Source organism: Varroa destructor, unplaced genomic scaffold (genome assembly GCF_002443255.2).
Source record: "Varroa destructor unplaced genomic scaffold, Vdes_3.0 BEIS01000004.1, whole genome shotgun sequence".
Classification (NCBI taxonomy): Eukaryota; Metazoa; Arthropoda; class Arachnida; order Mesostigmata; family Varroidae; genus Varroa; species Varroa destructor.
The window spans coordinates 44,040,786-44,060,004 of NW_019211457.1; the positions used below are offsets into that span (position 1 = coordinate 44,040,786).

Below are 19,219 nucleotides of genomic sequence, written 5' to 3' on the forward strand. Positions count from 1 at the left end.
GTCCATCTTATTACTTTTTATAACTCTAATAAGTAATACAAAATATGAAATGTAGAAATGATAGTGTTACCCTAAAAAGGAAATTTTTATTACGGTATAATATAGTACATATAGTTACTTGATGAAGACTTATACATATTTATGTGTAAGGGATTCATGTTAATGAATATACAATTAATAACAATAATGGCTGAGATCAGCTGGTGGACGATAAAGCCTTCATTCGCAATTAAAAAAATCTGATCTTAACGTGCGTTTTGCTATGAATACAAAGGGCTTCTACTCATTTTTAAAACCGTGAAAACTATGGCAATGTTTACTTCTCACGGCTACAAGTACGTCAGGAGTCGATAACAATCTGTAGAAAATTGCTTCAAAAAGTTAGGGAGAGATATACGAGAAAAAAAAACGACGAACTTGTATTTAGTCTATAGTCAGAATAACAAAAGGTTCGAAGTTAGCAGCATCTAATTAGTTATATTTTCATAAGCACATTCTTACGTCTTATTTCAGAGTAAACATACTTTGACCCCTTTTTTATACGTAGAAATCGCTGGCCTTGCTCGATATGTGTCATCTAACGTGTCGTTAAAAGCTACATTTTCTATGTACAGATTATGAAACCTTAAGTGGAGTCATCTTTGATCAAATCGTTCTGCCTACGTGGCGCATAAGTTCTTAAAACAAAGATTTTTTACCAAATTGATTGGCTTCACATAACCAGCGTTATCTATGTTAGAAACAATGCCTTGATAAGATTCCGTTTTCCTTTTTGGGAAGTGGAGCATGCTATTGTATCCAAATTTTGTGCGTGCGTCAATTCGGTACGGCTCTCTGTGCTTAATCACATTCATGATAACAGATATTATCTTCGATATTATTTTAATGACATCATCGCGGAAGACACAGGTATTTACAAGGCATAGTTAAGTTCTGCATATGCATCGTCATGATATCAGCTTGATATTCAAAGCCACCATGCACAGCGCCGCCCTTATCAAACTCCACCTAACGTGTAAAGTAATCGATACTTAGGGGTGTATCGTTGTTCGGACGTTTTTGGCTAATTTATTCCCAAAATACATAGATTTAATTGGCCTGTAGACCACATTTGAAAGTGAAAGACTCCTCTAAGCTCAGTACAGCTATTATGTGTACGTTCTAAACACCAAAGGAAGTTCGATACTATTTACTAGGTATGCCAATAATGCGTAAGTTGATCGAAACTATGACACAGTAAACACTTCATAATCTGCCACCGTAAAGTTATAACCTCCCATAAGTAGAGTGGAGCTGGCCCCTTCGCCATCATAGGTGTGTGGAAGATTTGAGTAACATTCCATACTAACATTGCAGTTATTGGCAATACTGAGATCGGCGCCTGCCCCAAAAATCGGTCCAAACTCGGGATGAGAAGCGATGGCAAACATTTTCTTAATGATGTTGAATCTGGTCGCCGGTCTCTTAATCAAGTTGATCAGCGAGAAGAGAAAAGCCCGATCCGTTGTCGAATATTTTGCTCGGCCTCCATTCGTTCTCACGAAAGGTACATCAGTGAAACCACCACAGAGCTGACCGGACGATCCAAGCACAAGTACAAAAAGTGGTGCAATTCCATCACAACACTCATGAAATGAAGCAGCCGAATAGCTGTTGGCCGAAGCGAGATAGAGCCGTCGCCACATTTGGCTTGGTTTTCCGAACCAGTTGTTCAGCAATTGTTGAAACGCGAGGTTCTTGCCTGTCAATAGATTGGAGTCTTTGAAAAACGGTGCAGGCGCTCGTGGCGTGAGATGGGGTTCCTTTGGCTGAAACGTGTCAGGTAGAGCGGCGTACCGATACCGTTGAAGTGAAAGCTCAAGGGGAACTAGTCCGGTAGGCTCGACTTCTTCAGCATACACCTGTTTGTCAATCAGTAAAATTCGAACATGATTAATGACATCCCTGAGCGCCTGTCCAACGAGTTGGCGTTCTCCATCTGTCCAACTGTGCGGGCTGCTAGTAACATTGGCCTGGTGCTTGGCCCACGCGAGAACAGCGCGCCAAACATCATCTTCCTTCATACCCAAGTAGTCGGATGACACAAGATGAATGACGCACTCTTTGCTTAGCCGTAAAAACGCCGACGACTTGACGCAGTCCGCTGCGTGCTCACAAATGTGTGTCGTACACTTGTCGACAAAGACGGCCGCTTCCTCTCTAAACGCTTCACGCCGGTCATTACGACCTTCGAAAGCTGAACTCAGGAATACACAGGCATTTTCCTTCATTGTATTCATGATATGATCTTCGCAGGTAAGTTTCAGTTCCGAGATGCCAAACTCAAGGGCTAGGGCGAGCACCTTAAAGACTACAGCAGCGTTCAGATTAATTCTACCTGTATAAATATACTGAACGACCGAGTTAAATTCTTCGACGTTGACATCAGCTATCTGGAGCACCAACAGCTTGCCTGGCATCGATCGCTGACCGTAGGCTAGTTTCAATTCATTGTAATTACTGCACCTGTTTTCGGTAAATAGTCACACATACAAGATCACAAATAATTCCTTATGAGAGTTATGATAGCCAAACGAAAACGGCGAGAAGCGTGTACAAATGGATGACACATATACCTTGGTTTATACACCACATAACTTTTTGCTCTTTCATATAAAGATATCATTCAAAAGCAAAAAGCGCAAAACCAGTGAACACTCATATCAATGGAATAGAAGGTGGTCCGACGTGATACAGCACAGACGATTATTATTATTACAAATTGCGTTCCCATGAAAATATGTTCAGAATCTTGACGTACCTTGTTTTAACAATAAGACTGTGCGCTAACACTCGCGTTTCTTCCTTCCCTACAACAAATTCGATGTCGGCTGAGTCTTTATCTTCGTACAACCGCTGCAGGTCAGAAATCAGTTGTACGATGCTTTGAAGGTTTTTAAAAATTGAATTGTCTTGCGACAAAACGTCGCCCGGGCCTCCTGCCATTCTCATACAGCGCCAAAGGGGCTGTCTTCACTATATCAGCTTGGCACTCACAGACGACTAGCGCGCATCAGTTAAATCTCTCTTGCATCAATGGTGAATCTGCTCAGAACTCGGTGAGTGCGTCACTTGCCTGTGGAACAACTTCAAAGTAAACCTGAATAGGTATAAGAGAATTAAACAAAGAGCGATATTCCTATTTAGACAGTTTTCTGTTAGGTCAGAAAATTCATACATTTACTATAAACCTATAGAGTTGTCGGGACGTGAATAATGAAAATAGGATAATATTACAAAAAAATATAAATTATCTTTCGTGAATAAAATTTTCAGCAAAAAAAAATAAAAGAAAAAGTTAATGCTATAAGCTCCAGAAAGATAGAGTTATTGTTTTAACGTAAACATTAATGAAACATTACTATCTAATATTCCTGCTGTGTTTAACGCAAATATTTTTAATATTCAATAGGAGCAAGAGCTTTAGTTCAAAATGTACAAATCTTAATAGTCTTGCCTCAAAGATTATACTCTAAAATTACTCTTGTTATATGTTAATTTTGCTTAATACAGCTTGTCTATAGTATTTACGTGCCGTTGGCGGCACTCAAATTTGAGAATCCGCTGTTTTAGCTAGCGGTTAGGTGGTAACCTAATAATCTCATAAATATTTTGTCACATTTACGTACAAAGATTGAAATGTCCATGAGGTTATTCAACAACGAATTAAAAATCAGTATAAAGCCCTCGGAGCTTTTTTTCTCCGTTCTTTTTTAATCACTCGATTTCTAACCCATATTCACACAAATCCTAGACTTAATGCAAACGCTAAAAATGTTCTTTGTCGACAGTTTTAGAGGCAATGAGCTCTATAGGTATGTAATGATGTAGAACACGTTCCTGAACACCCATGTTCACACATTCTGATTCTACTTTTCTTTTCGATTTACTAGCAAGTTTTTTGTGAAATTTAGTATCAGAATGAATACAGCTACCCGAGCGAATAGACTCTGCTGACGGTTTTCACGATCGGCAAGAGTCCGTTATTGCCCTCCTTAGCCAAGGCACACACTCGGTGTTTTTTTTTTCCTGTTTATTGCAAATAGGGAAAAACAATAAAGCGTTCTTTTCTAATACTAGCAGCAAAAATTTTACAACGTACGCTCAGTTTCCCGCACCTAACATGCCTTCTTCCCTCGCCTAGTCATACGTTCATAACATACTAACATGGGCAACACAACACACAATAAAAATGTTAGAGTTCTACTGAATCTATTCACTGTATCAACCGCACTGTCCGCACCGATTTGTCGACGCGCCTTAATCGTTGCAATGGACCATCATTCGGTCATTCTTCCATCGACTACCTGCTGTTAGAATTTTTTCGTCTGTGCGTTTCGGCTCATGTCTATTTTTCACTGCACATTCGTTTCTGCCGCCCCTACGTCGTCTGCTTTCGCGATGCTCGTGGAGCTCCCTGCAGGCGAGTGCTCCATACCGTGTAAGCGATCGAGCGATGACGGACAACTATGAGATGTGCCCAATTCATTGTCGCCACCAATACTGCCACCGGACAAAGAAAGGAGAGGTGGTCTGTCGACGATGCGTTCATCCAAGCGAAGTGTCATGTAAACAAACGGTAGCAAGGATCGGCTCTGTTCTGACGTTCCTTCCTGGGACCATTGGTTACTGTGAACACTAGATCCCTGTGCTTGTAAACTACCCTTGACACTCGCCGACCATGACCGCAGCAATATAGGCAGCGGTGGCAGATTTACCGCCGCTGGATAACTCGAACGACAACGACGGTTTTTGCCTGTCATCGAACTCCGGGCCTGGCTGTGTGCGTGTATGTGTGTGTGTGCCTGTAACTGAAACACCAGCAAAATACAAGGCTATTTGATTTGCAGAGCCCGCAGCCTTCTTTTGTTGTAGGTGACTGTACAGTTACCACGGTCTCTCTCTAGGTTAATTAGAAAACACTGTGCCGTAACAGTATACATGTGTGTGTGGCTGCATCGTATGCGCCGCGTGCGTTAATCGTACATAATAACGAGAGCGGAAAACAACTCTGGTGTTTTGTAGTAAAGCCCTGCGTGCTAGTTGCTTAAATCCGGTCAGGTTCACTGTTGCCTGTACATCTGTTCGCCCGCTTCATAGGGACGACCTGGTCGTGCTGTGATCTCGTATATGTGGGAATGGCGTATTGCGTAGAGTGGAGTGGAAACAGGTGATCTCTAATTTACACTACTCCACACATACAGTGAACGGTGAACCAAAAGTGTTCTACTGTGAACGGAAAATCGTGAACGATCGAAAAGAACGAAACTATACAGTTACATCGATTATAAAACGAAAGGTTCAATCATCATTCTGATACACTGGATAAAGAATCGACAGTGATGTAACTCGGACGTTCACAACCAGCTGACAGGTAAGAAAGGATTAAGAAATATTGCAATAATATAAGTTACAACACAAATTCTATGCTTTCCTACCGTGTTAGCTAACATAGTGAATTGTGTTACTGCAATAGGCGCTGCTGGTTCCCCGTTCTTTTAAGCTTAGGTGTACCATAAAGCTTTAGGGTAATTGTGTAATAGTAGTGAAGTTGAAGTAGTGGCGCTCAGTAGTCTACAATCATAGTGAAGCCAATCGCTCGTTGTTGAGATAAACATATATATATATAGCAAAGAGAGGCAAATTCTTCTCTAAAAACGTTTCTATGACAGATGCGTGCCATTCACTTGTTAGCACCTATAGAGCAGTATCCACTTTAGGTAGGACCGAATGGGAGAGTTGCCTGTAATAAATCTGTCAGGCGTTCCTCAAGGAACAAAAGCTATAATATACATGCAAACGAGCAGGTCAAATATAATACCTAAATCCTTTTTTGGAAAGAATGATAAAATGGCCTACTCGGTACTCGTGAAAGGCAAAACTGAAAGAAGAAGCGGATGCCTTGTAACTTCCAGGTCGTTATTAACATGTTTGAGGTGTTACATAGTGCATGCTGAATCGAGTGTGGGTTCATTTTATATATTTTTCTTGTAGTTTCAGGCAGTGCATATACATCCAACTCTAGCTATATCATAATATCTTTGCAGCAGTATATCTTACAAGTAGAGCTGTATTTGATTTCTATTGAGGACAATGGTCTTAGGCTGTTCTTAACGTCAAAGTAGTTGACGACTCTTCGCGCCGTTACATATGCGAGTTGGATTTTGCAATATGTGCGAGTTTTAAATACTGATCTATGTCTCGCGTGCGGAATATGTGGGTGCTTTTTGTCGCATATCACTAACATTTCATTTTTTCATTTCATCAAGAAGGAACGTTCACTTCGGTCACAGGATATTTTCTAAACCGCTCATTCTTCGCATGATCAATATGTATTATGTCAGAGTATGATTTCTATCACTCCTGCAAAAGATACATATATAGAAATTACTTTTTCACACGCAATGCGTTAATGATCACAATACGCTCAATTTACATAGACTGGATAATGGGCATTAAATGCTTGGTTGTTGCTGTGCTTGCAGAACGTTGTTCTGAGTGCTAAAAAGAAGGCGACTGTAATCTTTTCCATCTCGTAAACTCATAATCGGACTCGTTAAACAAATCAAAGGCCGTAAAATTGCTGGGTTGTTTCGCCAACTTAACGAGTCACTCTATCGCCTCATATCTCACTACGCCGACTGCTTGCATTTAACCTCATTCTATTGATGTTACTACGAGGGAATAGAGGTCTTGGGGGCAAAACAATCCAAAGGGAAATTCAAGAATTTGCCGTGGAGCCTGTCGCTATTTAAGAGACATGGATCGGGTTTTTCATAAACCGTATGCGCCATAGTTTTAAAAAGTTGATCACCCGGAAAATCGTATTAGCCCTTTTTGATGTCAACAGCAAACAAAATATAGAATAACGCAATATCTTGAAACACTATTATCATTAGTAGGTAAACACAAGGGTAGCCTTGGTTATTTTGGGTGCTAATGATAATTTGATCTATAAGCTATTATACAGTATAAACTACTTAATGTTACGACGCACAACTGAATTTCCTCAGTTTTACTATGAGTTATGCTGTATTCTTATGCTACAAGCTATCGCCATATCGTTCGAATACAGCAAATTTAGTGCTATAAGCCTGTTCGATACAGAACGTGGGCGCTCTATATATATATATATATATATATATATATATATATATATATATATATATACAAAGAAGGTAAGGATACACTAAACATAATTGGACCTTCATTCTCATCACAGCTTGCAGTTCATCGTTTGTTGCCCTGAGTTAAAAATACAACTTTTAACAAATTGTTATTAACTAGACATATATACGCGTTAGGACAATAATAGACATCCTAAATTAAGTCCCTTGTATATCTGTATACGAGGACATGTGCATTTTGTTGAAATATCGAAACGACGCCAACCAAGTTCTAGCTCGCAAAATATGGGTCGAATCGTTAGCCATATTTCAGCAACTATACGGGATTTTTTCCCCTTTTCTAACACTTGACTTCTTTTCCTGAATTTTTCTCAGGTTTGGCCTTACAGCGTGCATAGCCCAATAGAAAACGAGGCGGTATTGAACGTTCCACCATGGAGTCGAGGGGTGAGGCCGATGGAAGTGGCATTTCGCTGCAGGACGATATAACTTACTGTGCCGAAGGACCTGACAACGTCGAAGCCATCGATGGCGAAACATTAGAAACCCTACGGTCGAGGATGGCTGCCGAGTTCGACGTGCAGCGGGCAGCTCTTATGCAGATGTTTGTAGCCAAAGAGGACGAACTGAAAGCGGAACAAGAAAAAAACTTTGCATTAACCAAACAGATTGAGGAATTCATAGGCCCATCAGGGCTCGATCTCGACGAGAGCATGCGCAACGCACAGAAGCAAACCGTATTACTTCGTTCCGTCGTTAAGCCGATGGAGGAGGAGATCGAGGAATACAAAACGAGAATAATGACACTTACAGGCGAGCTGGATAGAACTCGCGCCGACTGTGATACTCGAAATGAAAGAGAGAAACGTGAAAAAGAAGAACTAAATCGACAGATCTCGGAGGCAAAAAATGAAACGCGGAGTCTCGCCGCTAAGATCGAAGCCAATGAGTCACTTCTTGCAAATCTGTCGGTACAACTGTCAGGATCGGATAGTGCACTGCGCGCGGAGCTTGACAAGTTGCTGAATCAATTAAAGGAAGTGGAGTCGCAGAATCGCCAGTTAACAGAGGACAATGATCGGTTACTAGCGAGACACTGCTCCAAGATGGAGCAGCGACTGGCCACGGAGGGGGTTAAGCTCCCGGATGTGTTCGAGAAAACGGCCCGCATGGTGGAGCACGACCCGGCGTTAGCGGCCGCCATGCAGAACCTAGAATTCGAGTATCTCAAACTGCATGAAAAGATGATCGAATCGACTGTTAGCTGGCAGAACGCTGATGAAAAGCTACACTCAGAGGTCGCACTTCTTAAAGAAGAGCAGCGATTAGTTCAAGAGGAACGAAAGGGTTACGAGGACGCTGTAAATATCGATTTGAGACGGTTGAACGCCGAGTTGGCCCAGCTCCGCAGTTGCGAGAAGGAGCTGATTGCGACGAAAGCTCGAGTCAGTGAGCTCGAGTTGGTCGAACCGCTGAAGAACAAGTTTGAGAAAGAGAGTCATGAGTTGCGGCGCAAAGTGGTCGCGCTTCAAAAAGACCTCGACAATTCCGAGGCTGTGCAGAAGGATTTTGTTAAGCTATCCCAGAGTCTTCAGGTTGAGCTAGAGAAGTTGAGAGTGAGCGATGGTGAAGTGCGTTTCCAGCATGCCGATGATGTGACTGAATGCAATGGCTGTAAAAAACCACTGTCGGGTAGCAAAAAGCCGAATTGTAGCCATTGTGGACGCATTTATTGTCCGGCATGCGTCTCAAAAACAATTCAGTCCGGACCGAATCGACGCAGCTTTAATGTGTGCGCAGTCTGTCACACTTTGCTCGATCAGAAGAGCGCACCCTATTTCTCTACACAATAGCAAACAAGCAAGCTGCAGTAGCAACAAACAGTATCCTCAAAGAAAGACAAAGATGAACGGCGTATGCAAACTTATTTAAAGAAAAAAAAACAAAAAATACATCATATAAAGCCGTGTAATGCATGGCGCATCTTTGCTTGAGTAAGAATGGATGACATCCTGCTGCAAGCTATTGGTCACGGCGTTACTGACAAGCCATGCAAAACTCGCGTTTGATCAAGTGACTTTTTGCAGTTCAAAGCGTGGTTTAGACATAGACGAAATGCGGGCTTCACTTTTCCTGGGTGTTTGGAGAACGACGTTATGGAAATTTATGGGCTTATCGTAGGTAACGCGCGTGTGTATGTACAAGAGTGTCGTAAAAATGGGGAAAAACAGAATAAATATGTAAGATAATTATAATAATTAAATTAAGAAAATGTCCTTATCAGATTTATGTTGATCCTAGATCGTTGATAGGTGATCTGCTCGTAAATAATAAAATGCTTATTGGTTTTATAAACATCTGTAAACATTTCTATGGTACAATGGGTTGCGCCGCACCCATCATGATTATCGTGTAAATTAAATATACACTATATATAAGGTGCGGGAATTGCATAATGGGAATACAACAATCAAACTAGGTTGAACTCTTTGTAATAGCATTACGCTGCTGCATTGTTGGTATAGAAAGCGTTGTTTCGAGTAGTTCCAACTTTTGCCAATGCACCTAGATCTGGCCTATAGTTTACAGGTCCTCTTCGGTTACAGTTCTAGTAAGTCTGAAAGTTTTACGATGTTGTTGAAACTGGCTCTAACTCAAACAAATTTCAGCAGCTTTGAGGTTAGAAGTAAAACAAAATACCAATGAAATTCTATATCGCTGCCTTTGTAACCTGACTGGAATATATGCAGACTCATCATGCTTGAAATTGAATTCCTGCCACAACTGCTGAAAGCTATGATTTCACTATGACTAATATGAAAAAGAAACGAACATCAAAACACGTTAAGTAATAATATAATATAATAGAAAATATTTATTCGCTAACAAAAATGTGTTTCCACTGTTCTAAGCAATGTGTTTCTACTCTTCTACGCCGCTAACTAATATATCTAGTGCTCACTTGTTTTTCACCCACTTCCATTGCCACGTCGTTAACAATAGCTGTAGTAGGTATAGTTTAGATAGTTTTCTTAAAAGTTTCGAAAAGGTGCTTCTCTTCAAAAATTGGGTTCTACACAAGATATTTTGTACGATTAGCCCTTTCCTTTTTTACGCCCCTCCCAGTTTCTTATGGTAAAATTAAACAGTAGAAAGACTGACGAAAGACTAACACACAAATGCAATACATACTTCGAAAACATTTCTAAAATGAGATACATCATCTTCTTATCCCTTAAACCCCTGCGCTTCCAATAGATTAGACCCCACGTATAATAGGTAATTCTTCCGGAGTACTAATATACAATTGTGCTTAGTCACTTTTTCCTTCGACCAGTAGTAAATGACAGTGGTGCCTGATTCTGCCACTCTTTTTGTAGTGTCCTAAGTTGTTCTTTAGTAATAAGGCCCTCCGCCAGAAGGCGGCCCGTTAAACTTCCGATTGGCATACCTGTTTTACTCGGTTCAACTATATCTCTCTCCGACATGATTGAGCTTTTTTCACCATAACTAGCCTTTACAGCTTTATAGTCGTCAGTGTCGTCACTTAGAATATCATTTGGGCTTGCAGCCGCTTCGAGTTCAATACGAGACTGCCGAAGCAGCCTAGTTAGGGATAATACTCCCTGCTGAATTAGCAGATCAAGCTCTTTCTGCATGATCCGCACCTTGTCCTGCTCGGGAAAGAGGTCAGGAAAACGATAGCTAAACCACAGATACAGGTCCATCACATCGAAGACCGCCTCGAGATGGACGAGTTCATTGATGTTGCGCGGCTGAGTGATCGGCCAGTCGATTTCTCGGCACAGCCAAAAGCGAGTCATTGGCTCATTTCGTGAGTACTGCCGTGCGTACTTGAGGAACATCGTGCAGACAAAAGGCATTCGGATATTGATCGGAGCGCAGCAAAATACATAGCGAGCACGAAGTGGGAGCGCTACATGCTGTATCATATCGGCTAAATATTTAAAGGTGTCAATGTTGCACATAAAATACTGTGAACTGTCCATCTGGGAGAGTGACACAAATATATCGAGAAGATTCGACAATGAAGCATGTGGCAGATGATAAGCAAACAGTTCAATCTGATCCGCCGTTGGATGCAAACCCACACGTTCAATTTGACTTGGCTTCTGTTGCAGCAGATCTTTTAGTATGGGTAGGTCATCGCCGCGAAATGTCGTAACTAAACCGCCCTCGAACGCTGTACCATAACGTCCGGCACGACCAGCGATTTGGAGCGCCTGCGATACAGAAATAAGCTCGACTTCCCTTTGTCCATTTTCGTTCATGCTCACCTTTGTCAGACTGTAGAAGATAATTCGTCTAATGCTTAAATTCAGCCCCATGCCAATTGCGTCCGTGGCAACAAGAATTTTACAAGGGTCATCTGGGTTATTAAATCTCATACACTGACTTGATTTTGTTCCAGGCGGCAGTGCGCCGTAGATGACAGCGCACTCTTTGCCCATCTGTTCAATGGCGAACGTCACGTTGTAGATATCAGCTTTACTGAAGCATACAACACAATCTCCCGGCTGTAGATTACTTAGCGATCCCAGCGGCTGATCAAGGACCTTCAAGCCGGTTAGCCTCTTATATTCCTTCACAACTACTTCTTCCCCTAAAGAATTTAAGATATCCTGGATTAAATGCACGGCAGCCTTCTCACCACAAAGGTGAATTTCTTTGGCTGGAATTCCTAGAAGCGCACGGGTCCAGGCCCAGCCCCTCTGGAAATCTCGCACCATCTGGACTTCATCAATGACTGCCACATCCACGATGTCTGTAGTTGACGCCATCTCGACAGTGCAAGCAATGTGCTTCGATACAGAATCTTTGTTAACATACTGTCGATCCTCTCCTGTTACTAGATCGCAAGGGGTTCCCTTTTCATTTGTCTTGTTGAAAACTTCAACAGCAAGCATTTTTAAAGGGCCACAGTAGACACCGCTTTCTGCATTGATAAACGCCTCCATGGCATGGTGTGTTTTGCCACTGTTTGTTGGGCCGGCGTGAAAGACAAACTTTCTCTCTATTGATCTGGCCTCAGGGTACCAGTTTGCCGGAAGACGAAGATCGGATATTTTCTGGAGCTCCTCCATGCATTCAAGGTGTGGGAAGATCTCCTTAGCGTGTCGTAGAAAATATGGAAACAGGTCCGTAATATGACCATGTCCTTGTACCAGATCACTGCAAACGATGTGCAAGTCTGCTTGGAGAGGTTTTGACTCAATACAAAATTTTCGGAAGGAAATAAATGTTTGCTGAAATAATCGCGTGTCCAACCCATTATCCTGCGATAACTGTATTACTTCCGGACGTTTCTGAAACTGGTTGAATATACGGATCAAGTCTGCTTTTTCTATTTTCGTAGCTAGCTCTTCACCCACGTCAACGTCGTCAGGATTCGAAGCAACCTTTATAGGCGCAGGCGTAAATAGGGAGTTCAACTGTTTTGGTTCATTGTTACCGCCTTTTTTGCGCATCCCACGAGTGGCTTCTTTGATCAAGGACGGGATAATCCGTCGAAAAAGTCGCACTGACATCTGAAAGGGAGCAGGAGAACAAACAGAAATCGAAGCCAATCGGTATACGTCAAATATAAAGCACTGTCTTTATGAAGTCTAGCTGTTACATTAAGAAATAAAAAAGAAACCTTAGAAATTTTATGATAGGCACTATGAAATGTATTGGTTGGGTAACCTGAATAATAACTAAGAGCGTACTATTTTATCTCTGAGATAAAACAAATTGGATACATTCAAGCTTTCGAAACATACTATCTTGCATAATGATTGGCTTACTTATATCCTATAGGACACTAATACCAGTAACCACTACATTAGAAGTATATTAAATTATAAATCGATACAATAATCGTATATACTCCGCACGAGTGCTCATTTGTTGATCATCCTTGCCGAATCTATCGCATCTGCGTCAGTAAAAAGGTTTGATAATAAGCCCAGCCACAGTCTCAATATCAGAGTGATGAAATAGATTTCTTTAATTTCTCCAAATTGGTAAACACGCAAAATTTCATTAAAGCCATATAATAACATTATTATTCCAGAATGTCTACGATGTAAACCCAAAGACCCCGACATCAAGATATCATGAAGAGAATACAATACGACCTTAAAAAAGGACACGCATGCTCACACTGAGCTTCGTCGGATGCTCACGACTAACCGCGCGGAGAACGAACAACTGCTTAATACAGCTTATTCAAAACCGTTTGTATCACGATTAAAAATTTCTGAATAATTCTCTTACCTGAACCGATATCAGTGCAAACGATGGTAGATACGCGATATATTTGTGCGACAAACTTGACCACTGACTGATGTACAAATCATCCGGATAAAGTCAATAAAGCTTCAAGCGCCTATAATAATGGCTGAGAGAAAATCAGCGACAACGAATCAAAGTTCAACCAACGTGCGTGTATCACCTGAGCGAAACAGCGCGGCCATTTTGCCGGCTCCAAGAGTAATGCGAACGCGAAAAAGGGCAGAGGGCAGCGGGTCAATTCGAAATTTTTCATAGAGCTGGCTTCCAGCGCGAAAGGAAATTCACGCTGTTTTCGGACTTGAACAGCTCCGTTATTCCTTAAATTTAGTATACAAATACGTAATTTCTTCATCATAATAGGAACAATGTGAGTTAATCAGGGTGTTTCTAGGCCGGGAGCGTTTGTTTTCTCTCTTTCCGCCTCAGACGATCAGCAAAATCATTCGTCAAACAACAGCAACAACAACATAAACAAAATTTAAGGAAGATAATAGGAATACGCAAGAAGATCGAAGAAAAAAGGAAAGTTGCCGGTTGTGTACCACATAGTGACGTAAAACGGCGGATTTTTTTCGCTGGTTTTGCATGAACTTCCAAGGATCCTGGTGAAACATAAAAAGTCTTCCTCCTTTAGACATTATTTTGGTTCACCCACGATGACGGATGACGGTAGGTGTAAGAATTGATTTCGGTGGTAGCTGTGTTTATTCCGTGTGTTTGGCCCGGTGTACCTGTAGTGCCAATATTTTGTAGCTTTTCTCCAATTAAATGTGAGTTAGAGTGGTAGCAGTGTTGGCTGTAGAAAATGATAATCAACTAGACGCATTGTTTTTGAGTCGGTCTCAGTAAGACAGAAAGGTACTCAGTTTTTTAATCGTGACAGTGATTTTAATATTCACAATGACCTTACATATCTATATAAATTAATAATCCGCGTTTTTAATACGATGTACATTTAAATCTAGTATGGTATCTCGTAGGCATACAGTGCTGCATCATAAGAACGGAGATAGCAGTTAGTCTTAGAAGAACCAAACACGTAGAGCAGTTAAATTTGGTTTATGGTCGCCGAGAACAGCCGATCGTATTCCATCTCTAGGTATATCAGCGAATAGAAACTAATTTGTAAACGTATAGACAACGTTAAGGTGGATTAATAAAAAACGGAAACTATCAATATACCCAGTTTCTGTTTTTCGTGTTCTCCTACCGGTACTTGAGCCTTCAGGCATCATTTCGGAATGCTGCTCTCTAGCAGGAAACGATATGTGGGTAGGTCTGAATTCGAACCTACCCCCTACCTACTCACGTACCCTTAAGTTTCACATTTCATTAATACATTATCCATTACGCAATTACGAAGGCACATAGTTGGGTTTTAAGCGGTTTTTTTTAATGGTAATTCATCTGTAACATGATCAGTTTAGGCATTTATATCGATCATCTGTCGTTATTGGAATCCGTCATGTATTGTTATTATTATGAGCATATATCTAAGTCGCTTCCCATCACCCATCGTTAATCTTTTCAGATTCAGACGAGCCGATCGGACGTCGTGGGCCGTCCTCTCGTTCGCGTTCTTCGAGAAGTTCAGGTGGAGGCGGAACAAGCAGTCGAAAAAAAGCATCGACCTCAAACAGGTCAAAGGCCAAACGGAAAATCATTTCTTCTGATGAGGAAAATGATGAACATGCGGCACCCGTTCGGTCGTCAGGCGGACTCAATTCGCCATCGGTTGATAGTAAAGATCGGTCACGACAAGAAAAGGGTAAATTAAAAGATTCAAAGATCCCTTTCGATGGTGAGGTTAATATGGACGTCCGCAATCCTCCCGGTGAGTCTACGGAATGTATTTATGTAGAATGACTGAACGAAGTTATCCCCATCTCTGTGCACCTAGCGGCACAGGGGTACAACCAGAAAGATTTCCAATGAAGGGGCTTGATGGTACATCACTTTCTGTGGGATGTTCTTGACTCTCCAAATTATTCATCTGACGAAGTTACACAGTGTAAAAGAAAGATACCCAAGGATGAAACATAATCTGTTTCAATCTGGCGTCAAACTAAACAATTTTTGTTTTGGAATTTTAGCACATCTGGCAGCCATGTCTACATTTGAACCATGCTTTCACATGGTTTATATCACAAAGAATACACTTCCCCTTTCTTAATAAAAAGATATGAAGTGCTAGTCAATTTCGAAATTTACGAATGTCTTCATGCGGATAATCATAATTTTAACTTTGTTTAACCCTGTCTCCTTTTTGGCTATTTCTTGTTACCGGCATATAACAATATGATATGAATATCAACAGAACCTCCGTCGTTATCGCCAATTCTCGGTTCATCATTGGACGGCGTAGGGGCTTCCTTCAGTCCGGTACTCTCCAAGGGCCCACCGTCTCCGCGACATCAGCAACAGAGCCTCTGCTGGAAGCATCGGGTGAATTTAATCGGTGAAAAGGTTGTGGATCCAATGATACACATTTGTGATAAATGTCACCTGCCGATCCTCACCTATGCACGAATGGTCAGTGTCTAATTATGACGTGTGAAACGATTTGTTATGATGAAATTAGAACTGATGATCTAAAACGTGTGGCAAACGAACACATCAACCGCGTAGAATAAGTCTAACAGGTTTCTCTTATGCGTTAGCGCGTCTTTTCTCAGTGTTTTAGCATGGTAGAAGCTAATTCATACCTATGAAACGTGATATCGTATTATTCTAACTGGTTTAACGCAATGAGTGAGTGAAAGCAAGATAGCTGCTCAATTTCAGAGTGTTAACGCAGCTTAGAGTTTTGAAGATGACACCCTAGCTATTTGAAATAGAACTTTCAAAGTGTATTAGAAATAAACCAACTTTTTTTTAATTATTCTATATTGCATATAACATCCTGAGCCGATGGATATAACATTCGCCTTAGTTAAATGCGAATACAACGCTTTGTAGGTTTGCTCTGCAATATCCGTTTTTGCAATTTTATTTTCTCAAGTAAGAGTGCAATTTCTTTTATCAATTATTAAACAGTTATTATGTATAAAGTTAAATAATGTAGTGGTTCAGTTGGCTTTAGCGACCTATATATATTATTTTACGAGTGTGGGCTTAAGACAAAGCTCTCTATCTTTTCTCATTCTGCGTATAGATTCCTTGCAAGCATGTGTTCTGTCTGGAGTGTGGACGAGCAGCCGAAAAAATCTGCTATAAGTGTGGGGATAAGGTAACCCGTGTAGAGCAGACAACACTCGGTAAAGTGTTTATGTGTACCCACCAGCAAGGAAAAACGCGCGAGCCTTGCAAACGGACATATCTTAGCCAGAGGGATTTGCAGGTGGGAAAGCAAGGCGAGATTGAAAGTTGATCAATACAAGACCCACATTCATAAAACTACAGAAATACTTAACGCGTAGTTCAGAAACAGCTATAGTGAAACTAGTACATTTGTTAGGTAATTGCCTGTTAAATCCTGAATTCACTGGCACTAGATCGACTTTTTATTTTCCGCTAATTAGTATACTTGGCTGATGCCCAAAAAATAAGACATGTGACGTACTTTCATAATTTTAGGCGCATATCGCCCACCGTCACATCAAGGCCAAGGAAAAGGAAAAGCCACAATTACCCGTTCCCATCGTCTCCCGCGATCCGCGTCACATGCCGCATCGAAGTCACGCGCAGATGGTCGCTGCGGGGGCTGCAAACCATCAGGTCGCAGGTGTAGCTAGCCACACAACAACGGTGGCGCAAACAGCAGCCGCCATTGCGGCCGCTCAGGCTGCAGCGGCTGCAGCATCACTTTCGTGTGCAGGCGCCTCGCTTGTCTCCGCAGGGACGACTTTAGGTTCGAAAGTAACCGCTTCCCCATATGGAGCCAATCCTGCTGGAGCTACACCATCGCTCGCTGCGCCCCCACTTCCTGGTAAGCCGTAGAAAAATTAGTCTAAAAGCATCACGTAGTGTGACTCAATTAGAAGGTGTGTACAAATGTCTTCTTTTGCCAACTTTAAATATAACTGTATTGTTTTGTAAAGGTAGAGGAGTAGCAGCTGGCATATGCATGTTGTTAAATCTATTGATATCGGCATGCCTCCAGACGAACGGTTTGGATTTACAATTCTATAGAGATGTCAGTCTCAAACGAATCGAAGATGATCAAATTTGATTGTTACTCATCGACGAAAAGTTACAAATTTTAATCTCGAATAAGAACAATTCAAGTCGGTAAAACATCGATTACGGTCAACATAAATGCCCAGACGATTATTTGAACGCAATATAATATGAAGATACACTGATTTTGTTGTAGCGATTGCACCAAACGTACTACCTCCAGTTCCGTCAGCAGCTTCACCTTATCTAACGCCGCCACCGTCAGTGTAAGTCCAATATCGAAAAGGATACAATTATATTGAGGATTACATACCAGCAGATTCAACATGTTATGTCTTTGTCTCTACCTTGACCCTACTAATATTAATACCACAGTACATAGACACAGGTATTTCACCATTCGGAAGTAAAACATCAAGCGAGAATTATCAAAATATGCTATCTATATCTGTCATGAATGCGAATTTGTTTTTTCCCTCTTTCGAATAATCAGCTACGCTCCCCAAATGGTCCCTCCTCCGTCGGCTGTTTATGCGGCACCTTCGGCCCACGCCCAGTACCCGCCCGTTGGGGTCCCCGTTGGCGTTGGTCCCGTTCCTCCACCACCGCCGCCTCCGGCTGTGCCCACATTTGTTCATGCCCCGCCTCCGCCACCTCCCACTGCCTACGCGGCACCGCCACCAACGCCATACGATGATTACGGGCGAGCGGCAGCCGCGGCAAGCATGTCTCATAACCACGGTCATTCGGCCCACAGTAGTCACACCACCCATGCTACCCACGCGAGTCACGCCCATCAGCCGCCTCCGCCCCATTCGGGCCACTCCTCGAGAGCGCCTCCGCCCCCGTGGCAGCAAAGACCGCCCCCGCCACCTCAGCCACCTACTCATCGTGACTATCGTGCTCCGCCTACAGGAACCCAACAACAGCACTACTACAGATAATAGAGATAGCATGGAGTAGGAAAAAGGAAGCATGAAAGAATTTATAATGTCAAGTTGAACACAGTGATGCTGTGAACAGAATAGTTTACACCAACACAATTCAAACGTAATTGTATAATAGAGAAAATGTATCTTCTCTAAGTGTAAGAACGTGTTTGCGTTGATCATTTTAGTAGTTACTACTACTATTGATTTACTCGGTTGATTTACTGTATACAGTAGAATCTAGTAGAGTACAATTGTTAGGTTGACAAGAAAATTGGTTTCTTTCTGTTTATATATAGGCTATACTTCATCTGATAGCACAGTGCTCATCCTTTCCGCGATTGTTCTACGACATGACTCAATTTAAAATGTTGCATGCATCCTCCTTGAAATAAACATAACAATATGTAAGTGGTAAAAAGTAAGTAAAGAAGAGAAGGCGTTGCTTTAGCGACGGTCAGGAACACAACATAACATAATAATAAATCTATAGAAAATATCAACTCTCTCTGTTTTTTATGTCAGAAACGCAAACAAAACTGCAGGCGATCAAGCAGCTGGATTTAAAGCCCGAAATTAAAATCTACGAGGCATAATCACACACATAAATGCTAACTAATATAGGTTTGTTTTGTATATGCTATTTAGCTGTTGAGGTAGTAAATAGCAAAGTTTCATTTTTGTTTTATATTATCTTATTTTTTGTGA

The 19,219-nt window shown here is 41.5% G+C and overlaps 4 protein-coding genes across 12 annotated transcripts; 2 read left to right on the forward strand and 2 right to left on the reverse strand.

Moving 5' to 3' along the window:
• Nucleotides 1–47: 47 nt before the first annotated feature.
• Nucleotides 48–4,419, reverse strand: LOC111250421 (kelch repeat and BTB domain-containing protein 2). 9 transcript variants are annotated; one of them, XM_022805662.2, is made up of 3 exons: nt 4,283–4,419; nt 2,801–3,115; nt 48–2,505 (listed from the first exon to the last, which is right to left on the reverse strand). In XM_022805662.2, exons 2-3 carry the CDS (start codon nt 2,989–2,991, stop codon nt 1,227–1,229), a joined length of 1,470 nt encoding a protein of 489 aa, XP_022661397.1. In that variant the 5' UTR covers nt 2,992–3,115; nt 4,283–4,419; the 3' UTR covers nt 48–1,226. The 9 variants fall into 9 exon arrangements, with proteins under 9 accessions (XP_022661397.1, XP_086843769.1, XP_022661394.1 ...); XM_086987643.1 differs by having other exon boundaries at nt 4,207–4,333; XM_022805659.2 differs by having other exon boundaries at nt 4,142–4,295.
• An 855-nt stretch (nt 4,420–5,274) lies between these two features.
• On the forward strand, nt 5,275–9,521 carry LOC111250422 (rab GTPase-binding effector protein 1-like). The gene is made up of 2 exons (XM_022805664.2): nt 5,275–5,413; nt 7,542–9,521. The coding sequence occupies exon 2, from the start codon at nt 7,601–7,603 to the stop codon at nt 9,017–9,019; it is 1,419 nt and encodes a 472-aa protein (XP_022661399.1). The 5' UTR covers nt 5,275–5,413; nt 7,542–7,600; the 3' UTR covers nt 9,020–9,521.
• Nucleotides 9,522–10,015: 494 nt separating this feature from the next.
• Nucleotides 10,016–13,637, reverse strand: Suv3 (Suv3 RNA helicase). Its single transcript, XM_022805649.2, has 2 exons — nt 13,446–13,637; nt 10,016–12,715 (listed from the first exon to the last, which is right to left on the reverse strand). Exon 2 carries the CDS (start codon nt 12,713–12,715, stop codon nt 10,484–10,486), a length of 2,232 nt encoding a protein of 743 aa, XP_022661384.1. The 5' UTR covers nt 13,446–13,637; the 3' UTR covers nt 10,016–10,483.
• Nucleotides 13,638–13,936: 299 nt separating this feature from the next.
• On the forward strand, nt 13,937–19,014 carry LOC111250420 (uncharacterized). The gene is made up of 7 exons (XM_022805651.2): nt 13,937–14,132; nt 14,995–15,297; nt 15,781–15,995; nt 16,618–16,803; nt 17,040–17,391; nt 17,779–17,848; nt 18,076–19,014. The coding sequence occupies exons 1-7, from the start codon at nt 14,120–14,122 to the stop codon at nt 18,524–18,526; spliced, it is 1,590 nt and encodes a 529-aa protein (XP_022661386.1). The 5' UTR covers nt 13,937–14,119; the 3' UTR covers nt 18,527–19,014.
• The last annotated feature ends 205 nt before the right edge of the window (nt 19,015–19,219 follow it).